Source organism: Onychomys torridus, chromosome 10 (assembly GCF_903995425.1).
Source record: "Onychomys torridus chromosome 10, mOncTor1.1, whole genome shotgun sequence".
In the NCBI taxonomy this organism is placed as follows: domain Eukaryota; kingdom Metazoa; phylum Chordata; class Mammalia; order Rodentia; family Cricetidae; genus Onychomys; species Onychomys torridus.
Window position 1 is genome coordinate 83,384,730 of NC_050452.1, and position 24,050 is coordinate 83,408,779.

At 43.3% G+C, this 24,050-nt stretch overlaps 1 protein-coding gene across 3 annotated transcripts; it reads left to right on the forward strand.

Moving 5' to 3' along the window:
- Positions 1–532: 532 nt before the first annotated feature.
- On the forward strand, positions 533–18,311 carry Ccni (cyclin I). Of its 3 annotated transcripts, none has more exons than XM_036200557.1 (7): positions 533–1,124; positions 3,760–3,917; positions 11,334–11,462; positions 11,778–11,852; positions 13,033–13,173; positions 13,432–13,662; positions 16,814–18,311. In XM_036200557.1, exons 2-7 carry the CDS (start codon positions 3,804–3,806, stop codon positions 17,255–17,257), a joined length of 1,134 nt encoding a protein of 377 aa, XP_036056450.1. In that variant the 5' UTR covers positions 533–1,124; positions 3,760–3,803; the 3' UTR covers positions 17,258–18,311. The 3 variants fall into 3 exon arrangements, with proteins under 3 accessions (XP_036056450.1, XP_036056452.1, XP_036056451.1); XM_036200558.1 differs by having other exon boundaries at positions 1,102–1,121; XM_036200559.1 differs by lacking the exon at positions 3,760–3,917 and having other exon boundaries at positions 550–1,124.
- The last annotated feature ends 5,739 nt before the right edge of the window (positions 18,312–24,050 follow it).

Here is a 24,050-nt window from a genome sequence, read left to right on the forward strand (position 1 = left end):
ACAACGTAATTTCCTTTGGTGAGGTCAATCAAGAATGCAATCTTTACATGAAAGATCACCAGCCCTGCTCAAGAAATTCGCTCAGGAGCTCTAGAGACCAGTTGGGTTGGAAAACACCGGGAGACTCCAGATTGGGCGTACGCGCTCACCCAGAAACCCTTCCCTCGGGCGAGCCAGCGAGCGAGCGCTCGGGGCCGCCTTTCTTTGCCGAGGCGCATGCGCAGCACACTCTCCGGCCACCGCACGCCTCCTCGGCTCACCAAGCCGCTTACGTCACCGAGCGGAAGGAGAAGGGTTCCTCCGCTGTTCGAGGAAAAGAGTCCGCGCACCTCTCCTTCTCTTTGTGCACACCGAACGCACCCCCTCCTTCCACGGGACCTCCAGCGCCTTCCCTAGGTCTTCTCCGGAGGCTGAGCTTTTGTTCAAACTCCTTCGCGCGTCCGGGGGGGGGGGGGGAGGGAAAACACCCGGGGTTGCGGGGAGAGAACACTGGCGTTGTTTACAGACGCGCGCGACCGGGCGAGATCAGTCCGCGCGGGCGGAGCTAGGCGGCCGGCGCTCGTTGCTCGCCCCTCCCTCCCCAGCCTTCCCCGCGAGCGGACGCGCCAGCGCCTCTGTCTCGCTTTTTCTTATTTTCTCCCCCTTTCCCCTTCCTTTTCTTTTCTTTTTTTCCCCCTTCCCCCCCTTCCACCATTTCCCCTCGGAGGCGCTTCCCCCGGGCAGGGGCAGAGCCGGCCTCACCCCGCGCCTCTCCCCGGCCCCCGCCGCCCTATGGAGAGAGGGCGCCTCCTCCTCACCCGGGCACCAGCGGCGGCGGCGGTCGGAGGAGCGGGACCGGCGGCGGCGGCGGCGGCGGCCTCGGGCCCAGGGTCATCATGGAACTAGTTCGCTGACTGACCCTTCGGCCCGCAGCCGCGCGTCCCGCCCGAGTGCCCGCGCCCGCCGGCCCGGTTCGCCCTCTTCTCCCTCCCCAGTCGGCCCGGCCCTGGTCCCGCGCGCCCCGCTGCCGCGCGCCGAAGATCATGAGGTGGTAACGGGCCCCCCGGATGACCCCGCGTCACCACTGTGAGGCCTACAGTTCTGCCGGGGAGGAGGAGGAGGAGGAAGAGGAGGAGGAGGAGGAGGTGAGGGCGGGGGCGCGGCGCGGCCGCCGTGCGCGCCGCCGGGGTGGGAGCTCGCGGGGGCGCGCGCCGCTCCGCTGGGACCCGTCCTGCGGCGGTCCTTATCTGGGCACCCTGGGGACGGACGCCTCCATCCCCGCCGCCCCTGGCCGCGCCGGGTGGGTTTCCTTTGGGCCCGGTGTTTTGTCCCCAAGTAACTTGGAGCCACCGAGCGTCACCGACTGGGGTTAGCAGTTGCAGGCTCCGCGGGCCAGGCTGATGAAGAAGGGGACACACCCCCGCCCCCCGGGGCTACCGATCCCGCGGGGCCACGCGAAGATCATTTACGGGGCAAGGCCGAGTGCATGCCCAGCTACTCGTGCACCCTCCTGCCTGCCCCCACCCCACCCCGCGGTGATTGCGGGAGCGTAGTGTTACCCTAGGGCTTGGGCTGGTGGAGGAGAAAGATGAGGGGCCTGAGGGGAGTGCGTCGTGAAAGACAGAAAAAAAAAAAATTGCCCCCGGCCCACCGGCTCCACTGCGGGTCATCTAGGCAGAAGTTGAGCATCGGGGTACAATAGTGGGCGGTATCAAGTAGGTGCATCGACTGAAGCTCTTAGGATAGCAGAGTAAAATACTTGGATTTCACTCGCAGCGAGGAGCTACTGAGCAGTTTGAACACAGCAGCCTCGTATTCCCAGCGAGTTTCTGGACAGCGAGGGCTACATAGTGAGACCCTGTCCTCTTTTCCTTTTCCCTTTCTTTCTTTCTTTCTTTTTTTTTTTTAAGGGGTAGGCGGAGTCAAGATTAGAAGCGAAGAGTGTTTATTCTGGTCGTGTAATTCTTTAAACTTTCAACTTACCTCTGTGTGCTCGTTCATCTTTCAAGTCGATTTAGTAATAACACCGTCGTAGCAAGGATTGTCTAGGTTAATATGAACAATAGCTGGCCGAATAGCAAAGCATTGAGGGCTGTTGCTTGATAAGCACCTGACAGGTGCAAGCTATTATTTTTGGGGCATGGTGCTAAATTCTGGGAACTGTTGGTGGTCAGGGACCTCATTAGTTGAAAAAGCAGGTCTATCAGTGGTGCAGAAGTTAAATGCAAAGGTAGGATTATGTCTGAATGCAGCTAAAGGAAGGTGGGGTGTTCCCTACGATTCCAAAAGGGGCTATTACTAGATCGATAGCAAATTAAGTGGGAGGAATTGGATCTGTAATCCTTGTTCAGAAAAGGAAGAGCTGGAAGTCAACAGTCGGTCCAAGATTTTTAATAGCGTTGGTGTTGTGATTACCTTGATAGGCGTGTAAAAATGCTTTTTCAAATTTTTCCTTTTTCTTTTTTGTCTTATGTATGTGGCATATATTAGAACCTTTTACTCATAAGATTCAGTATCTCCTATGCATAAGAATATTCTCTTACAGAATTGCAGTACATTTTTAAATTTTAGTGAATGGAGGTTTGATGCATATAGACTATAATCGACAGTTAGCATTCCATTTATCTCTTTGATCTAGTAATGTCCCTTAAAACACACCTTGCTCTCCCCAGTACAGGATCCAGTTCAGTTAGAGCTGCATTTAAACTGGACCCTCTTCGTGCTAATTCTTGATTTGTTTCTCCTTTCCATCACATTGTCCCAGCAGTTAATTACTTGAAAAGCCCAGGCTGGTCTTAAACTTGCAGTGTAGCCAAGAATGACTTTGAACTTCTCATCCTCCTGTTTCTGTCTCCCAAGTTTACAAGTGTGCACCACCAGGCCTTGGTTTACAGGTTTTGGGGTTTGTTTTTGTTTTAAGGAAATTTTTTTATCCCCCCCCCCTTTAAAGATAAGGTCTTGCTGTGTAGCATAGGTCCTCAGAAGTGCCAAAATTAAATGCATCACTACACATGGCTTACATTGTCTTTTTAGGTGGAGGTTAAGCAAATGATTTGAATTTCTTTTTCTTTTTTTCTTTTGGTTTTTCGAGACAGGGTTTCTCTGTGTAGCTTTGCGCCTTTGCTGGAACTCACTTGGTAGCCCAGGCTGGTCTGGAACTCACAAAGATCTGCCTGGCTCTGCCTCCCGAGTGCTGGGATTACAGGCATGTACCACCACCACCCAGCGATTTGGGATATTTTAATATAGGCATTTATTTTCAGGAGTGAATTTTCTCCTTAGCTCCCACAGGTTTCTTTGCATCTTGTAAATTTTTGATGTCTTCATTTTTCTTAAAATGTTTTCTAGATTATTTTTTAGTTGATAACATCTGAATATTACATGTAGGAGAACAGAGAATCCCTTAAATCAGTCTTGTTACCCCTTACATGGCTTAAAATGGTTTAATGTCATCATGAAATTAATGTGTTTATATAATAAATAAAAATAATGACCCTTACTGAGTAGTTTTATTTTATTTTTAGGGAGAATAGGACAACTATTTCTCATATAAAAAGTCAGTGGTCCTAGAATTTCAGATTTAAAGTGAGGATGCTTTAGATAACATTGTTACTAGCTTTAATATATGGTATTTTTAAAGAGCTATAAAATCCTATACTGCCTCATAACATTCTTATTTTGTTTTATAAATTGCTTAATAAGCACTAACATTTATAAATGTGTACATTATATTTAATCTGTAATTAAGTGATGAACATTATTTATATTTGATTTTAATAGGTAGTTACATCAAGCTGGGTGGCAGGCAGATCCAAAGGGATATCATGAAGTTTCCAGGACCTTTGGAAAACCAGAGATTGTCTTTCCTATTGGAAAGGGCAATCTCCAGGGAAGCCCAGATGTGGAAGGTCAATGTGCCGAAAATGCCTACAAATCAGGTAATTTCTCTCTAGAGACAGATGTTTTACTAGAAAGTGCACTATTGGCATAATGTATGTCCTGATGCTACATTGGGAATATTTGTATTATTAAACATGTTCTCAGCTGGGTGTGATGATGCATACTTGTAATCCTAACTCTTAAGAGGAGTTCAAGGCCAGTGTTAGTTGGAGGCTTTCCTGAGCTATAAAAGACCTTGTTTCAAAAAAAAAAAAAACCAAGCAAAAAACATGCTTTAAGAAACATCGTCTTGGCTGGGGATTTAGCTCAGTGGTAGAGCGTTTGCCTAGCAAGTGCAAGGCCCTGGGTTTGGTCCTCAGCTCCGGGGGGTAAAATAAAAAAAAAAAAAAAAAAAAAAGAAAGAAAGAAAGAAACATCTTTCTGAAACAAAGCAAGATAAAACTTGTTTTACTTGAGTTACAGGAAATTGCATCCATTCATTTTTCTTATAAACTAGTAGTAAGCTTTTATTTCTAAGAGGGAACATCTTCATACTATTATTTAGGGAACAACATAAGGCGTTCAAGTGAGTTACTAAGGTAATAGCTGTGTTGCAAGTTTGAGAGATAGTTAGCTGAACTCTGCTATTGACTATACACTTTTTCCTTTAGACATTTTCATACTTTAATCATATTCTAGTAGTTAACATTTTTTATAAGTAACTAAAAGTGTATCCCCTCCAATAGTTTACTATGTAAAACTTGTGCCTCTTTTTAGCCCTAGTACCTAACAAGGTGCTTGGGGTGTAGAAGAGTGGCCAAGAATTTTTTGTTTGTTTGTGTTTTTCGAGACAGGGTTTCTCTGTGTAGCTTTGCACCTGTCCTGGAACTCACTCTGTAGTCCAGGCTGGCCTTGAACTCACAGAGATCCACCTGGCTCTGCCTCCCGAGTGCTGAGATTACAGGCGTGCACCACCACCGCCTGGCTAAGAAATTTCTAATAAGTATCAGTGGTCAAATGGCACTGTTATTTTAGGTTTTCTTTAGCTTTATAGGCTTTTGAAGTCTGTGTTCTGATTCTACTCTTGAATTCCTACAAGCTGAGGAAATCTGTTTTGCATTTACTATTTGTCAGTTTGCATGTTGAAGACTAGTTGACTTTGAGTAAGTGCTGTCTGTAGTAGGTAGGAACACTTAGCACGATCACTTAGTATTACATTTGGTTCTGTTAAGATAGGTATAGTTGCTGGGCGGTGGTGGTGCACGCTTGTAATCCCAGCATTCAGGAGGCAGAGGCAGGTGGATCTCTGTGAGTTTGAGGCCAGCCTGGTCTCCAAAGAGAGTTCCAGGAAAGGCGCAAAGCTACACAGAGAAACCCTGTCTGGAAAAACCAAAACAAACAAACAAACAAAAAACCAGATAGGTATAGTCCTGTGTTAACTCAAGACTTCAATAATCAATAACAGTTATAATTTGAATCTACTTGAGGCAATGCAATCTCTTCTTGTACTCTGTCATTCTATTTTTGTATGAGTGTATGGTTTCGATTTTTGTAAATGCTTATTGAGTATTTGCTATTCCGGGTACAACTCTACACATTGAAGATAGGAGTGGAGGAAATTCTGAATTTTTTTTTTGACTGTGTGGGGACTCAAAGCCTCCCAACAGAGTTCTAATTTCCTCTTTCTCCTGCCATCTCCTTAAGTCAGTGTGTAGCTAACCATAATAACCATAGGCAGTGTAGCTGTGAAGGTGATACGGTGTTGCGGTAAATTGCTGAATTACCATGTCACCTGGTCTGTTCTGTAGCCAAGCTAACAAGTATCATTGAGGTAATGGCAGAGAACAAGACAGGATCAAAACTTGTAAGGTGGACCTACTTCTTCTTTTTCCTTTTCTGAAACAACTTTTTAAACAGGATAACTACAACACACTTTAAAATATTTGTAATCTGCTCACAAAAAGATAAAAGTATGGTGTGGCTTAGAGATTCATACAACTAGTCATTCATCAAATCTTACACTAATGTGTAGGTTCCAAATTGAATAGTCATGAGTTATATTAATGAATCTCTTTCCTTTTAACATTTCTATATTATCTCTGATATGGATTCCCTTTTCAAATAGAATTTGCAAACTAAAGGATGTTTAATTTGTCAAAGAATGAATAAAATTCTCCAGCTAAGTAGTTTTAGTTTACAGAAAATTCTAGGACCTGTGAGATAAAATACTAACATTTATTATTATTATTATTATTATTATTATTATTATTATTGTTGTTTGTTTTTTGAGACAGGGTTTCTCTGTGTAGCTTTTGCGCCTTTCCTGGGACTCACTTGGTAGCCCAGGCTGGCCTGGAACTCACAGAGATCCGCCTGGCTCTGCCTGAGTGCTGGGATTACAAGCGTGCGCCACCACCATCACCCAGCAACATTTATTATTTATATGTGTGGATGCTGCAGTGTTTATGTGGGATCCAACGCAGTTTGCTAGATCTGAGCTGCAAAGGCCTCTACCTACTAAGCCATCCTGCTGGCCCTGACACCAAATCCATTCCTAGTAAATTTTGCAAACATTGATCTGAATGCTGCAGATAATCCTTGAGACCAAACCCTTAACTAGTTACTCTTAACACCAAGCTTGCTGATGTGTGATGGACTTTCCTTGGGGAGATGCAACACAGATATAAGTCTGCTTCTCCCAGAGAGGAAGTCCCAAGTATGGATACCACCAAAGTCCAAACTTGGTGAACTGAGGTTACAGGATTACAAGACTCAAAGCTATACCAGGGCCCACCCCTGCATGGGTAGCAACTCAAAAAAGCTGAAAATCTGGCATATACTGCACAGCTTTGATGCAGTTTAACAGGATGAAGAGTATCCTTTCCAGGTAGATCAGTGGTCCGGAACCTTTTCCAGGCAGCTCTAACACATGACTAGGACACCTATGTTTTCAGATACCAAATGGGTTATTTTACAAAAGGAGTTGGTAACAAATTCCTTCATATAACACTATAGTTCCCTAGGAAAAAACCTCAATATACAAGGTTTTTTGTTTTGAAAGCAGCAGCTCCAGAAAACAGGAAATAACTTGTTACTTTCCTGTGCCTTTGTCAGTTTGAAAAACATTAGAGGCAGCGGCATGAGATGTTGCATGTATTGTCCAAGAGCTTGATTTTCTAATTTTAACTTCAGATTTTCTTCCTTAATTGCATTTGTTCCTGTAGAAAGATCTTCAAGTGTGTATTGAAATTCCAACACTGGCATGTTCTTTTTCCTTCTGTTCTACCTGTTTTTTAGCATCAACTTGACATCAGCATTCATTATTTTGGGTAACAAACTTAAGCCTTGGATATGGACCAGATGATGCAGGCATTTCTGCCCTTCCTGCACACTGATAATGCACTGAGAGCAGAGGGCCGATGAATGATCCACATGAGATACTGACAACCGTGCTGTTTAAACCAATTAAAAGTCTTACCTTTTAAGCCAGGCGGTGGTGGCGCATGCCTGTAATCCCAGCACTTGGGAGGCAGAGGCGGGTGGATCTCTGTGAGTTTGAGGCCAGCCTGGGCTACAGAGTGAGATCCAGGAGAGGCTCCAAAGCTACAGAGAAACCCTGTCTCGAAAAACCAAAAAATAAGAAAATTAAAAAAGAAGTCTTAACTTTTTATTGATGGCCAGACCAAGAGCAGGCTTGTGCCTCTGCAAAGCCTCTTGGTGCCCTACCAAGCTCAGGGGTACAGTTTTTAAAGACAAAACCCACAAAGACCATAATTGACATCAGAGTAAGATGAGGGGCAGGGTAACCTTGAATGCTCATTACTGGCATGGCACAGTCATTATTTTAGATATAACATGCCAGTTATTATTATTATTATTGTTGTTGTTGTTGTTGTTGTTTGTTTTTGGAGACAGGGTTTCTCTGTGTAGTTTTGGTGCCTGTCCTGGATCTTGCTCAGTAGACCAGGCTGGCCTCGAACTCAACGGAGATCCTCCTGCCTCTGCCTCCCAAGTGCTGGGATTACAGGCGTGTACCACCACCACCAGGCACCAGTTATTTTTGACATATATTTTCTAGTAATTTTAGTCTTAATTATTTTGGTTAATACATTTGGACCATGGTCAAGGCCATGGAAATCTCAAGTGTGTTGCCAAGACAGATGTGACTGTTGGGAGGAGAGGGATGGGCAGAGGACTGAATACTGTCCAAGCAATCACAAAATGGAGTCAGAACACAGGGCATTTCATCTGTTTAAGGACTTGCTTTAATGCCAAGTAATTCTACTTACTACATTAAACGTCGTGGGCTTGGTCTGATGGGAGTAGGAGAGGATATGGGCTTAGGCTTCAAAACAGTTGTGATTCCTGGTCAGTGACTGACTGGCCTTTCTACTGTTACCCATCTTTAAGTGCTGGTAAAAAGAGAAAAGTGCAGTATTTTAGGACTTCCCTTTATGCTGCTTGCTTCTGCTTTCTTTTACTTCCTGTCATTGTCCCCTGCAAGTGCAAGGACATTCTCACAGTTCTTTTTTCATTTTAGCTCCCTTCCCCAATGTCGCCCAAAATGTAGCCAGGCAAGACAATACTCACCCTGTACTTGTCCTGTGATAACACAATGTCATTTCCTGGTGATTTGACTCAGTTTCCTTGGTGGTGATGTTGTGATTGTTTTCTGACATACTGTAGTATTGTTACTTTCTGAAGATGTTTGGAGTTGGGGTCTCATGCAGCCTAGGCTGGCTTGCTTTGCAGATGAATGCTGGACTTTAACTCCTGGTCATTCTATGTCTACAGTGAGTGCTGAGGTTTCAGGTATGTGTTAGCACATACAATTAACCCCCCCCCCCCCCCAGCTGAGGACCGAACCCAGGGCCTTGCACTTGCTAGGCAAACACTCTACCACTGAGCTAAATCCCCAACCCCACAATTAAACTTTTAAATGAATGGTTATGACTTCTTTATAATTTATTCAAGTTGTGGTCTATTGTGTGTTCTTGGTACTTACAGAAACGTTCTTCTATAGAATAGCTAAAGTTTTTTATAGTTGCATAAATGAATTTAAGGAAAAATTGAAAACAGTGAAACTTTCAGATCATCTACATTTATTTTGCTAAAGTGCTTTTGATTGCAAAGGCCTGTCACAAACTTTTTTTCTTTTCTTTTCTTTTTTTTTTTTTTTTTTTTTGTTTTTTTTGAGACACGGTTTCTCTGTGTAGTTTTGATTCTTGTCCTGGATCTCACTCTGTAGACCAGGATGTCCTCAAACTCACAGAGATCCACCTGGCTCTGCCTTCCGAGTGCTGGGATTAAGGGCGTGTGCCACTGCTGCACCGACGGCCCTGTCACAAACTTTAAAGTGGTTTTGTTAGGCCATCTGATTATATGGTTTCAGAAACAGGATTTATGCTAAGGACGGCTGAAACACAGGTGTGCATGAACCACTTGGCAACTAGATGGATCAGAATTACCTGAAATTTCTTAAAAATAGGCATTTTCAGCTTGGTGTGGTGGCTCACACCTGTAGTCTCAGTGCTGGTGTGGCAGAGGCAAGAGAATCCCTGGAGTTGGGTGGCCAGCCAGCCTAATTATGAGCTCCAGGTCAATGGGGAACTGTGTTTTGAAGGAGATGTACAGCATCCACATCCTTAACATCTGTGGTTGTCCTCTGAATGCACACACCAGCATATGCACCCAGACACATGATCATACACACTCATGCATACACAGATAATGCCCTGGCCACTTAGTGGTTCCGGTTCCATTCATGTAAGTAATGTAGAGTAAATCTGTATTTTAAATGATGGTCCTTTCCATACCTAAGCTAGATTGTATTTCCACAAAGTCCTCTTTTTAGCTGAGTCTGTGCCTGCATGTATGTTTTGCCATTCCAGTGTTTTCTTTCTCTGGGTAGACTAATGCATAGTGAATTAGACTACTTTGACTTACATTGGCTTATTTCATTAATCTGTCCCTAAACTTGGTTTTGTTTAGGCAGCAATATGATATTGGCTTGTATTTGCTCTTTAGCCGAATGTATATTGTGCATGTGTTTGCTTTTTGTTGTATTAGGCAGTGACCTCGGCTCAGGGGCAAGTGCTTTTTAACACAGAGCTACAGCCCCAGCTCGACAACCAGCGGTTTCCCTGGTAATGAATGTAGAAGTGTTAGCTTGCAAATACTGCTTTTTGTTCAACACTGAACATTCTATTATTTTACAAATGGTACAGACTTAGTTATTTTTTATCTTTGAGGGGACAGTCAAACCAGGATATTCTACTTCCCAAGCAAGCAAACACTATGCCTTTGAGTTACATTCTGAGCCTGTTATGGGGACTTAGAGGGGCTTCCTTCTGTAGAAGGTCCAGTCTTCCCTCTGGCGGGCAGACTGAATTGGGACTAATCACTTTAGTCCAAGGAAGGACTAGGCTAATTGAAGGCCAGACTTCAGTTGGATGTGAATTCTTTAGCTATTATTAAAAGTGAAGCTGTGTGTGCGTCTAGGGTTTTTTTTGTTTTTGTTTTTGTTTTTGTTTTTTTGGTTTTTCGAGACAGGGTTTCTCTGTGTAGCTTTGCGCCTTTCCTGGAACTCACTCTGTAGCCCAGGCTGGCCTCGAACTCACAGAGATTCACCTGCCTCTGCCTCCCAAGTGCTGGGATTAAAGGCCACCACCTGGCGCACCTAGGTTTTTAGATCCGTACTATCCATCTTTAGGATTTCATTCGGGAAATGTTTTCAGAGGAAAATCAGTCTTAGAGTTTACATATGAAATGTCTCCCACAGACTCAGTGTATAGAAGCCAAGGTCCCCAACTGGTGGCCCTGTTTGCACAGGTGCTGGAAACTTTAGAGCCTCACCGGGGACAGACCTTGGTGGTATTTTGTCCCTGGCCTCTTCCTTCCTTTTTGTTTGCCTCTTTCCTTCCTCTTTCCCCCTGTCTGCTTTAGGATCCTGTCTTATCCTTTTTTATTTACTTCTCTGTCCCCTTCCTTTCCTCCTCCAGTAGTGATTTACTTAAATTTTAAAATGGTGTTTCCTGAATATCTAAACTTAATTCAAATAATAGATATTTGGTAAAATGCATAGTGAAGATTTTAATAAAGTAAATTATCAGGTAATATTAAATGTGATGTATATAAAGTTTTCACCTATCTCAGGTGCAATTTTGAATGACCTTAAAATATTTTAACTTATTAGTGCATTTTTTCTTGTATTTCCTAATGTTTAAATGTGTTACATTTATTAATTTTGTGTGTGTGGACATGTATGTGCCATGGTACATATTGGAGGTCAGAGGACAACCTGTGGTTCTCTCCTTTCACTGTGTGAATCTCCGTGACTTAGCTCACCAAGCTTGGCAGCAGGTTCCTTTACCTGCTGAGCTGTCTCCTCAGCCCTTTATTTAGAGAACTCTAAATGTGCACCTAATGATAACTGAAACTTTGTAATTTTTTTTAAAAAAATTATTCTCTTATAGAATGTTTCTCCATCCCAGAGAGATGAAGTAATTCAATGGTTGGCCAAACTCAAATACCAGTTCAACCTTTACCCAGAAACATTTGCTCTGGCAAGCAGTCTTTTGGACAGGTTTTTAGCTACGGTCAAAGTAAGTATTATAAGATACTCTCAAGCACAGCTGCTTGTTCAAGGATTTACGTGTTAATCCATGCATACATAGGTCACTAGTAAAAACACTGTCATGGCAGATGTAGAGATGTTGGGAGGACAGTATTACTTTTGTTTAAAATTTTGGAAATGACTCCCATTTAGAGCTTTCCATAGCATTTATTTAATAATGGGTATAAAAGAACAGAAAAGAAACTTATTTTTTGTGCTTAGGAAGATGTAACTCTGAGCTAAATGTATATTTAGGTTTTAAAAACAGAAACTAACATTGCTTTTTTCCTTTTCAAAATTTTAGGCCCATCCAAAATATTTGAATTGTATTGCAATCAGCTGTTTTTTTCTAGCTGCTAAAACTGTTGAAGAAGATGAGGTAATGAATCTTTTCAAGATTTATTCTTTATGTGTTGGTAGGTTTTACTTGGATAATGTTTTCATTTGTTTGTATTTATTTTCAGTTATGAGCTTATCCTTTAGCGGCTAAGCCATTTCACCAGCCCCCATTTGCTTTTTCTTTTTTTAAGATTGATTGATTTATTATGTATACAATGTTCTGCCTGCATGTATGTCTACAGGCCAGAAGAGGGCACCAGATCTCATTACAGGTGGTTGTGAGCCACCATGTGGTTGCTGGGGATTGACCTCAGGACCTCTAGAAGAGCAGTCACTGCTCTTAGCCTCTGAGCCTTTATTACTAAATGTGTATTCTGCTTCTGAGGGGAAAGGTTTCCCTAGTAACAAGTGTTGCATCTCTGAGGGGAAAGGTATCCTGGCAGTTGGGAGCCAAGGAATACCACAAAGTCACACTGCACAACACACCTCACACCAGAGGTTTATTGGGAAAGACACAGATAGCTGGCTGCCTCTACTCTGAAGAGAAACAGCAAAGAACTAAGGAGGAGGCAGGCTTTATATAGGGTTTCTTGGGGGTGGGGGCTAGGGTAGTCTGAAATTGGTAGGATTCTATGGCCTGATTGTGGGGCAAGCTCAGAGATAAGTGGGATTTCAAGCTCAGAGATGGGTGGGATTCTGTGGCCTGGCCTTAGGCATTTTTTCTCTGTAGGGTGGAGCTTGGCCACCTTTGGTCTCCAGGGGCTGAACACAGCCATTAGAGTAGTCTGGGAGCAGGGCCTGGCCACTTGAGGACCTAGGGGCTTAAAAAAATGAGTGCTGTCTTACATAAATGACACTTTCAGTTAAGTGTTTAGATGTGTTGTTCCTCTAAAATGCTTGCTTTAGAAGATCAGCTTTTTAAAAAATTTATTTTTATTTAAGTGGATTAATATTTTGTCTGAATGCATGTGTGTGTGCTATGCCTGGTGCACACAGCTGTCAGAAAAGGGCATTGGATTTTCTGGGACTGGAGGCGCAGTGAATTGAACTCGAGTTCAGGAAGAAGAACCACTGCTCTTAACCACTGAGCTACCTCCTGTTCATTTTGTTTTTTGAGGTTTTTTTCTCTACTAGTTTATATTTTGTCAGAACATTCTGTCAGGTTCATTTCTGACCTGAAAATGAGTTCATTTGTTTCCTGTTCCTTTTGCCTTGGATAGAAAATCCCAGTACTAAAGGTATTGGCTAGAGACAGTTTCTGTGGCTGTTCCACGTCTGAGATTTTGAGAATGGAGAGAATTATTCTGGATAAGTTGAACTGGGATCTTCACACAGCCACACCATTGGATTTTCTTCATATTGTAAGTAGATTCAAAATGTTTTAGTTCTTACTGGAACACATAGTTCTGGCTCAGTAACTTGGACAGAGGTTTCCTGTTGATGTATTTTGTATGGATTTGGGGAAACCTATTGAAATTAGTCAAGGAAAAATTAGATTCTGAAAATATATCAAATCACTGAATTACAAACCTGCACAGTACCTGAGAAGTTATTTCTATGTATACTTTCCTAGTTCTTTTCCTTAAATAACAGTTTTGTGGTTTTTCTCCCCACCCTAGTTCCATGCCATTGCGGTGTCCACTAGGCCTCAGTTACTTTTCAGTTTGCCCAAATTGAGCCCGTCTCAACATTTGGCAGTCTTGACCAAGCAACTACTTCACTGTATGGCCTGCAACCAACTTCTGCAGTTCAAAGGATCCATGCTTGCTCTGGCCATGGTTAGTTTGGAAATGGAGAAACTCATTCCCGATTGGCTTCCTCTTACAATTGAACTGCTTCAGAAAGCACAGGTAGCTATCAGCTTCTCGTGTTTACTACACTTTTTTCCCTTAATGGGATCGAGAGGGTTACTATATATATGGTTTTAAAGTAAAAACTAAGAGGGGTTGGAGATTTAGGTCAGTGGTAGAGAAGGGCCTGGGTTCAGTCCTCAGCTTAAAATAAAAAAATCAGTTTGTAACTGGTGTTTTCAAAAGGTTTCAAATACTAACCATCTCAGTACGAAGGAAAGTTTAGATGGAGAAAATTCTGTTCAGCTGTAGACAAGTGATAGTGCTGTGTGTTAGAAACTATTTAAAAGCCTTGTTCCGCCCACGCCACCTGCGAATTCAGGTTTAGATTTGCATACTGGTGTCAGTAGGGACTGATGAGTTTTCTTTGTGTTCTGGGACCCAAAGAAATTCGTAGTTTAAACTTGTCTTTTCCTTAGCTGACTTGATGGGATCTTAGAAATCACTTTACTCATCAGTTACAGCTTCAGTTTAGGGAATTGGAGAGTTCATTGGAGTGGCATAGAACTTCTTAGTTGTTAAGGCTTAAAGGAGCGGTGGTGGTTTGATGGTTACATATATGTTGTGAGCTGCCTGATGTGGATGCTGGAATTTGAACGTAGGCCTCTGCAACAGCAGAAGGTACTCTTAACCCCAGAGCTATCTCCATCCCTTTTTGTTTTAATACACCCGAATCTTAAAGGGAGTCTAGTCCAGGGCTAGAGAGATGGCTCAGTGGGTGAAGTTCTTGTGTGCAGGCACGAGGACATCCTTGGGGACCCAGCATGATGGCTGCTAGTTCTTCTGGGCGTAGTTCTGTCCTTGCTGAGTTCACCTGTCTGCCTGTAGATCAGAATGCAAGGTCTTGTTTCTTTGTAAGTGGACCCATGACAAGACCTAGACTTGACATCAGATCATGTCAGTATTGCCCCTCCCATGTTAAGCAAGTTCTCTGCCATTGAGTTCACCCTGTTCTGCATGCCTTTGGTTGTCTTCACTCTGCCTCTGCTCCTTCTGGACTTGGCACACATTCTTGCTTTGAAAGGCCAGCTGCCTCTTGTTCCTCTTAGGCTTCCCCCAACTCAGCCCACTCTAATGCTCCTGTGCCACTGTGGATCTCCACGCTAGGATGGCCACACCTTTATTATAGTTTATTTATATGACTATGCTCATGTCCTTCACTTTCTGAACCTATAGTGACCCACCCTGATTACCAGGTAATCAGGTGTAAATTCTGTTGTGGTCTCTAGCTGTCTGGTAAGCAGTGGTCAAAGTAGACATTCTTATTTAAACTAAAATTAAAACGCACACTCTCCTACCATAGACTTGGTTACTCTTGAAGGTGCCTAATATTCCAACAGGTATTTTCAGTGTTTCGTGCTGCGTACCGCATGTGGGTTCTCTGGGACCTAACATGGTTCATGATGTTGTGTTCCCCTCTTTATTGGGAACCTATGTGATTGTTGCATTGCTGCTGGACATGTTCTCCTGGTCAGCTAAGTGGTTAGCAATATTTTGTTGTTTTTGACAAGGGATACTTAGAAATGGTCACTATATTGAAATTTGGGTGACATAGTCAGAAAAATGGCTAGTAAAGGTTCTCAGAGCTCATAATAGAGGGTTTATTTTATTTATTATTTATTATTATTATTATTGTTATTATTGTTTTATTTTGTTTTGTTTTTCGAGACAGGGTTTCTCTGTGTAGCTGTGCGCCTTTCCTGGATCTCGCTCTGTAGCCCAGGCTGGCCTCGAACTCACAGAGATCCGCCTGGCTCTGCCTCCCGAGTGCTGGGATTACAGGCGTGCACTGCCACCACCACCCCGCTAGATGCTTTATTTTTAAATGCTTAAATTTTAAGAGCAAGATCAAGGACTTGTTTGCACCAAGAGTTGGTAAATGTAGTATATATACTTAACTATACTTTACTACAAAAGCAGCAGGTTGGGGTTGGCTTGTTGTTATTTTATTTTTATTTTTTCCAGAGCTGAGGACCGAACCCAGGGCCTTGCGCTTGCTAGGCAAGTGCTCTACCACTGAGCTAAATCCCCAACCCCCTTGTTGTTATTTTAAAAGGACAAATTCATATTGTGCTAGATTAGGATTTATTTTGATGTGTTATTTTGGACAAGGTTTATTTTGGGACCGCAATGGAAAGTAGAGTTCAAATAGATGGTATTTATTTGAATAATTTCTAATGTCTTAACCATTTTTTGATAGTCTTCACTTCTTAAAATAACTCTTGAGGGCTAGAAAGATGGCTCAGTGGTTGAGAGCACTGGTCCCTGTTCCAGGGGACCCGGGTTCACTTCCCAGCACCCACAAGGCAGCTCACAACTGTCTGTAACTCTCATTCCAGGGTATCGACATCTTCCCCCCCCCTCCCTCCACGGGTATACATGTAGGCAAAACATCAATGCTCATAAAATAAAAATGAATCATTAAAATTCTCACTTCTCTTTTTCATCAATAGAGATAATAGTGAGTGTTCCTTTTAAATACATTTTCAGGATCATGACCAGTGTACAAGGGGTTAGAACATCTGTGGCACTTTTACTGTTGAAACAAACATACAACCATGGAAATTGGGGGTATTCATGAGGTTGAGGGGGTCAAGTGTTTGTTACTCCAGAAAGGATTAATATCTGAACTAACTATACTGAAGGATAAAGGAAAAAATACCAGTTCCCAAACTATGTAGAGATCTTAATGAGGTTTTACTATTTTCTACAAAAATATGACTTCTTTAACGTTTCCAGTTGTTTTAAAACAATACTTAAATCTTTTTAGCAAAGCAAACTTTCCTATCACCCTAATTTAATGGTTTCCAATTGCTTTTGACTCTTCTTTAAATTGTTGTTGACTGCCATGTGCCTGTCTTCAAGAGAGTGGGGGTCAAGACCTTGTAGACAGACATTGCTAATGCAGCAGTGAACAGGAATGTTTCTGTTCGTAAGTGCCAAGACACAAGTGCAGATGTATGTTCGAATCATGGATACAAACATATTTCAGGACACCTAGTAGGTGGAAGAATCAGTGAGTGAGGTGGAGGGTGTGGTGGGGAGAAAAACTGAAGGGAGAGAAGGCCCAGGCAGGCCGGAGCAGTGGCTCGTAAAGGTAACAGAGGCTGTTAATTCATGAGCGATGTCCTTTTGTTTTTCGCTGGTGCAGATGGACAGCTCCCAGTTGATCCACTGTCGGGAGCTGGCGGCACATCACCTCTCTGCTCTGCAGTCTTCCCTGCCTCTAAATTCCGTTTATGTCTACCGTCCCCTCAAGCACACCCTGGTGACCTGCGACAGAGGAGCGTTCAAATTACACCCCTCCTCTGTCGCAGGCCCAGATTTCTCCAAGGACAACAGCAAGCCAGAAGTGCCAGGCAGAGGTACCACAGCCTTCTACCATCACCTCCCAGCTGCCAGCGGGTGCAAGCACGCCTCTGCTAAACGCAAGGTGGAGGAGATGGAAGTGGATGACTTCTATGATGGGATCAAGCGGCTCTACAATGAAGATAATGTTTCAGAGAACGTGGGGTCTGTGTGTGGCACTGATTTAGCAAGGCAAGAAGGGCATGCTTCTCCCTGTCCACCTTTGCAGCCTGTTTCAGTCATGTAGTTTGAGGTGTTCCCTTCCAGTGCACACTAGGGCTGACTACTCAGAAGTGAGACTAGAAAACCAGGAAAGGCTGTAGAGAAGGGTGTGTGCTTTATCAGACTGAAGTGAGCCAGGAAAAAAAAAAAAAACCACCCTGTTCCTTTGTGTGGCTACTACGATTCAACATTCTTTAATATAAAGGCATATATTTATAGACTCAAGATCCAAAATATATTTAAAAGTAAAGGAAATGTTCTTTGTACTATGACAGTTCCATTTTTTTCTTTGTTAAAATATGTTTGCCCCATGCCCAAAAAAATAAAATAAAAATCCATGTAAGGGGAAAAGTTGCAAAATTTGTAGCTAGAGACCTTGTTCCCAGTGTCCCCATTTTTCTCTCGCCTTTTCTTGCCTCTCTGTTGGATTCTGAATAAGTTTTGTGCTTGTTGATGTATATGTTCTAACTTCCACTGAATAGGTAGCCCCCAGCTTTTTTTTTTTTTTTTTTTTTTAAGCATATTTTGTGTGGCAGCCATGTTTAATCCATGGCTGAAGTTTGTTAGTTTGAAAAGGGCACTTTGAAGCTATCCCCATGAATCAGTGGTCATGAAAAAGTTCTTAGTTTGTGTGTCTCATTCCAGTTTTTAGTTGAAAAAGATTACTGTCCTTTTGTTTACCTTAAAGCTTAAAAATGGCATGTAATTAGGACATTTTGAGCATTTTTGACATTTGTATGAAGAATTTTTTATAAAGTTAATATATCCGGGTGCTCACCAAAGAAACATGTACGTAACATATACTTAGATTTTTGTAAATGATCTGTTTTCATTCATTTAAAATCACTAGGAGCAACTGTCTAGATATTGGGGCAGCCTGATTTGAGTCTGTAACTTACAATTGAATTCAGTACCCTAGTTTTATATTAAGCTGTTAGGATTTTCTTGGTAACAAGTTATTCCCCTTGTTTTTCTGACTTCTGGACCCTGGCTCCCTTTGCAGTCTGAAGAAGGCACTGCAGTCCGAACCATGTACTGGTGATAAAGCCTCTGGTAGCAATAAAAAACGTTGTCCTTAACCCTGGTTTCCGTGGGATTTTTTTGTTGGTTGGTTTGCTTAGGAAGAAGGTAGAGTTTCTGACTTCTTGGGCACTTCATTTTCAACTAAGGAAAACCTGAAAATAATCTTTCTTGAGCATGCTGTAGAAGATGAAGGGTGTTGAGTGTGAATGGTTACCGATAAGGATTGCCCTTGAGTATTTTCCTGCTGCTGGGCTGTGGACCTTTTAGTAAACACCTTGAGGGCAGGCTCAAGCTTACAGCCAGGTAATACTTTCAGCTCATTGATTGTAAGTTTAACAGAGCAAGAGTATCTTCAGGTCAGCATCTGACTTTAGAAACTGGTGGAAGACTTAACTGCTTATTTTATATGACCTTAGAAATCCAAATGGGGAAGCACTGTGTATAAGGATGGGAGTTGGGAGACAGGAAAAAGTGGAAAAAATGGTTTTGTGTACAGGGAATTAGTTTAGTTTCACACATTTTTTATAAAATCACATCCTGATTTTCGGTTTTCTCGATTCCAAATTATGGGAGCTCCAGCTTCATAATGTGTATGATATGAATGGAGCCCCCCACCCCACTCAGATGGGTATAAAACTTGAGTCAGAGTCTGCATATCTAATCCATAATCCAGAAGCTGCAAACTGCAAAATTGGGAGACAATAGGACTTGAGCTGCTTGATCTCCAGGTTTCCTAATGCTGACGGTAAACCCGCTGGCACGCATGTGGTCCTAGCTACCTACTACCGATGCTGAGAGAACACTGCTTTAGTCTGGGCAGCCTAGGCAATAGTGAGACCGTCGTAAAAACCAGTAGAGTTGAGTTTGGACTATCATTTCCATGGGACACTGAAACAAGTGGTTAGGTAACCCTAGTGAATATTGCGAGCCCCCAGCCATCCCTCAGAACCCACTCTTCAGAACCTCAGCCTGAGACTGACAGCAAACACTGAACACTAGAATTTCAGTGGAGAGCATTCTTGCTGTCCACTTGCTTTTCTGGTCTTCCCTCAGCTACTTGGGTAAGTTGCAAACTACAAAGGATTCAGAAGCTTGAGCTTCATGTGTTGTGTCTGTCGCCTCCTGGTGGTTAAAAGAGGCATCATCCTTGAATGCTCCAGGAAGGAGGAGGTCAAAGGATGGGTATGGTGTAGTATTTGCAAGTTGAAACGAGAAGCTATTCACTGCATCCTCCAAGAGACAGGTAAGGGATTGGTTATTGGTGGAGAGGAAGGGGAGCTGGGACTGTACGTCAGATACAGGTTTTGATAGTGTTCCTGACACCAGGTTGGCTCTGAGGGAGAATCCATAGGTTCCCACTTTACCACTTGCCTGCTTAAGAACGGTCCCAGTGGCTGCTGTATCTTTATGTCACTTTACTCTGAAGTGAAGCGAGCTGTACTTAAACATCACTGCCCAAAGCAATGTGATGGCCCCTCTCCTTTAGAAGAAAATGTGGTTCAGCTCCTGCAACATGTTCTCAACGGGAAAGGAAGGTTCTCAACATCCAAATACCCTCAGATCACAACAAATTCAGGGTTGAATGAAGGTCGTCTTCAGAGTATCTCAGATTCACCTTTTATCCGACAGGAAGTTCTAACAGGAATGCTATTTCTGAAAGCTCCCAAGTTCTTGAACCTTTAAGCTCTGTTAATGAAGTCTCCGTTTTGAGTTCTGGCCACTAGATGGTGCTCCCAGGAAAAGACTAAATCACTTTTTAACTTCATGAGAAATTGTGTGGTTTGGGTTCACTGTGGTACTAGCAGATAAATGACCATCTGGCGACTAAGTCCCTTCTGATACATCCTCATGTTTTATGGTTATAATTTTACTCCATTTTGGGGTGTGTGTATGGATGGTTGTAGGAGGATGGAGCCCTACTGCTTTTTAGAACATTTGTCTCAGACGAGTAAGAGACTGGCATCCCTTTCCTTGGCTTCAAACACTGGCTGTGCTTAAGAGGTACTCTGAGGAGTAAGTATGAGTGAGCATGGAACAGAATACAGTGTTCAGAAAGGGGAAGGAGTGGGTACGGACGGCTAGGAGAGCTGTCCCCAAACCCCGCTGAGAAAACATGCGTGCGGAGCCTGGCTTTTTAGGGGATGTTACTCCATTCCTCTCATTCACTAAGTTGCGCTTTGTGGGACAGGGTCAAGCTCAGGGTAACAGCCTCTGCTCCACTCATTTGGCAGCCACACTTTTAAATTTCTGCAGTAGACTGAAAGGCACCACCACCACCGAGGCAGACGTGAAATTGCTGCATCTCACGTGATGTTCTGTAGACACAGATACACTTATAGACAGGTACCAGTCGGGAATATGAGGCTGGAGTGGGAGGGAATGGGCATTCAGGTTCAAATGAACACATTGCTTCTTTCCACTAGTCTGGGTACAGCAGTTGGTTGCTAGCGACTGATCCGAAAGCTAGATGGTGGCAGGCATAATGGACTAGGTGTCACTATGAACATTCAAGCACAAGGGCCTCTGAAGGAGCCACAGTGCCCTGTCGATCTCCATGGCAGAAAGATGGCTTTCTGCAAAGCAAAAGGCTTTGTGTAGGTCACTAAATACGGTCACAATTGTGTTTCTTAGACATCCAAAAATGTGTCAGTGGTGAACAACAATGAAATGTTGTATGGTTGGTACCATCCATCAATGCTGAAATGTCTGCATGTTTGGTCATGCATATTGAGATGTGTGCCTTTTTTTCCCTAATCACCCCAGCTCAGCATACATTAATTCAGGACATATTTCTCCTCCATAATGTACTGTGCTGGTCTCAAGTAGAACATGTAGACTATACTTGGATAATCAAGTATTTAAAACTGAGTGGTACTTTTTTTTTGTTTGTTTTGTTTTGTTGCTCTGTGTAACAGTCCTGGCTGTCCTGGAACTTGCTTTGTAGACCAGGCTGGCCTCGAACTCAGAGATCCTCCTGCCTCTGCCTCCCGAGTGCTGAGATTAAAGGGGTGTGCCACCACCACCCGGCTTTTTAAAGTTTGAGTGAAGAACAAAAAGGTTGTTGCCATCAGAAACAGGTTCCAGAGGCTCAGTTCTGTTTTTCTTTCCTATAGTCTAGATTAGGATAAGCCAATACATTTATTATTGATGGTGATCGTCCTCAGCAAAATGTCACAGAAGGATCTGAGGACTCACCAGTCAACATCTGAGAAAAGGAGCCATCTGAAACCACATGCCAGAATGGCAGTCTATCTTAAGAGACAGACCAGTTCTTGGCCAGTGAGTTCCACAACCGGGGTCCCTATGGTCACTGAAGACGCTAGCCTGCTTGGACTCCCCGATCCCAGGAGATGAGTCACTCACACTTCTCACCTAGGGTCTCAGAACCAAGGGAAGAAGTATGAAACTACACACTCTTCTGAGGCAAAGCCCTGCTCCCCGGCTTGAATTTTAAACATTGCTCAAACTATGACCTGAAATAGTGCTTTTTAAAATGAATGATGGCATAAAATTCATTCTGAATAACTGAAAGAATAACAAAGGGAATAACAGTAATACTTAGTGGTTTCAGCATGATCACGTTTAACATAGCGATGTAATAGTCTGGTGTCAGAGTGGTACCCACACCCCCTTCCACTAATCACAGCACAGAACTGCTGCCACTGTGTACTGTGATGGGATGTTTGAGTCGCTTACAAGCTCCAGGGGAAGTGACTTTCCTCACATTTAGATACTTTCTAGTGATGCAAGCTGCTTGCCAACAAATGCATCCCATGGCTCTTCCCAGCTGTAAGGACCAGTGTCTTCACTGGCCCACAAAAGCACTGTACCTGTCTGACCTAGGGGACCACTCCAAAGGATTCTGACCAAACGCAACTCACCGCAGTGCCATGAGCTACCTCTATGGAGATGAAAATATTTTAATATGCAAACAAGCAGGCCAGGCGGTGGTGGCACATGCCTTTAATCCCAGCACTCGGGAGGAAGAGGCAGGCAGATCTCTGTGAGTTCGAGGCCAGCCTGGTCTACAGAGCGAGATCCAGAAAAGGCACCAAAACAACACAGAGAAACCCTGTCTCGGAAAAACCGGGGGGAAAAAAAAAGATGCAAACAAGCAAAGCTATATAGACAGGGAGTGAATCTGGAAGGTGACTTCATCCTTTACACTAGACAGGAATTTGGAAGTTGTCCCTTGACTTGAGAGGTGAATAATACGTAAGTATCCTAGCCTTGAGCCTGACGGACAGGTCTGCACTGGAAATCACAGCTCGCCCGACTGGCACAAGTGTTTCTGGATATGGGTGGATGTTATGTGATCTGAGGCAAATGCTTTCATCCCCAGCAGGCCTTTTGCAGACAGTCTGGGGAAAGCCATGTGAGTCCCTCTGCAAAGACATGAATTGAACCTTTGTTACTGATCAGTTACTGGGTAGGGGATCTATACATTATTTGATGTTCATTTTATAGTTTAAAAAAGAAAAAAAAAAGTAAAACCATGGACAGGAGGTAAAGCAGGGCTTCCAAACAGACACAAAGGCAGGGATGGGCCAGAACTTATTTTAAGATATCTTTAAATATAAACTGAGCCCCAGAGGCAGAAAAGTCATTTACCCAACACTGGTACAATTCAAACATAATTAAGACTTGTAGATCAAAACTCCAGTAACAAAAAGGGGCATTTTCAAATTGCATCTAAGAACAGAACATAGTAAACAGAATTTTGAGCCTCAAAAGTAGTGGTATTTCCCTCTTGAAGTGAGCTTAAGACTGGCATAATTTTTGATACCCAAAGTAAGTTTAAATAACAAATACAAAAAGCAGGACGGGCTGGTTGGAATCCCCCTGCTCCAAAATGAACAGAACTTCCTCTCCCACAGCTTATGTAAGGGGTGCAGGCAACAGGGTCAAATAAAAAATGGCTCCTGAACTTAAAGGAAGGATGCCCACTTCTTTCTCTCAAGAGGCAGATGGTCAGCTGAAAAATAAAAACACCGTATCAATAGGATGTTCCAGAGGAAAAACTGCAGCCATCTCTGTACATGCAATAGCAAATACTTTTTCTTTAATCCCGAACCGAAACAACCCATGAAACTAACAGAAGGTAAGGGTTGTCCTACTCTTAGGACCTGCCGATGGCTGAGGACCCTCATGGAGCTGGTCAGAGCTGCCCCGGGGACAGAGATCAAGGGGTACCATGAGCTAAGTTTGCCCCACAGGTGGTGCCCACCTCAAGTGGGGTACATGCTCTCTTCGGTTCATAAGGTCTTAGATCAGGAGGTTCAAGAATATGGCAGCTAGGCAAGAAGATTCCAGCCCGAGACCCGGGGTTCGACCCAAGTTCTCTATTTCACTCTCAATAACATTGTCACTATTTTTGGTAGTTGAAGTCACTTCAGTAGCCACTGAGGGTGGAGGTTTGTAAACAGACATTGACAAATACAAACAGCAGTGCAATATTTGACCCAGACTGTAAAGGACGGGAGGCGATGACGGAAATGAGGTAACTCTTCCCCAACGTGTGAGCAGACAGCTCCTGCTCTTCTAATGCTGTCCATTAAGAGAGAGTAGGGCTTGGCAACGGGATGGCTACATAAAGAAGAAGCTACAGAGAGAAAAAAGACAGGTTCAGATTCAAATTGATTCTTAATGCCAAAAAAAAATTTTTTTTTTTTAAAAAGCACACTTCTCTACAACCAGCTGTGAAGGCAGCCGTGTGTCAGTAAAGGGCCAGTGTCGCTAAGCATGTTTGAGGGGAGGGGTGTGGTGGCAATGTGGACACCAGACACCTGGACCCA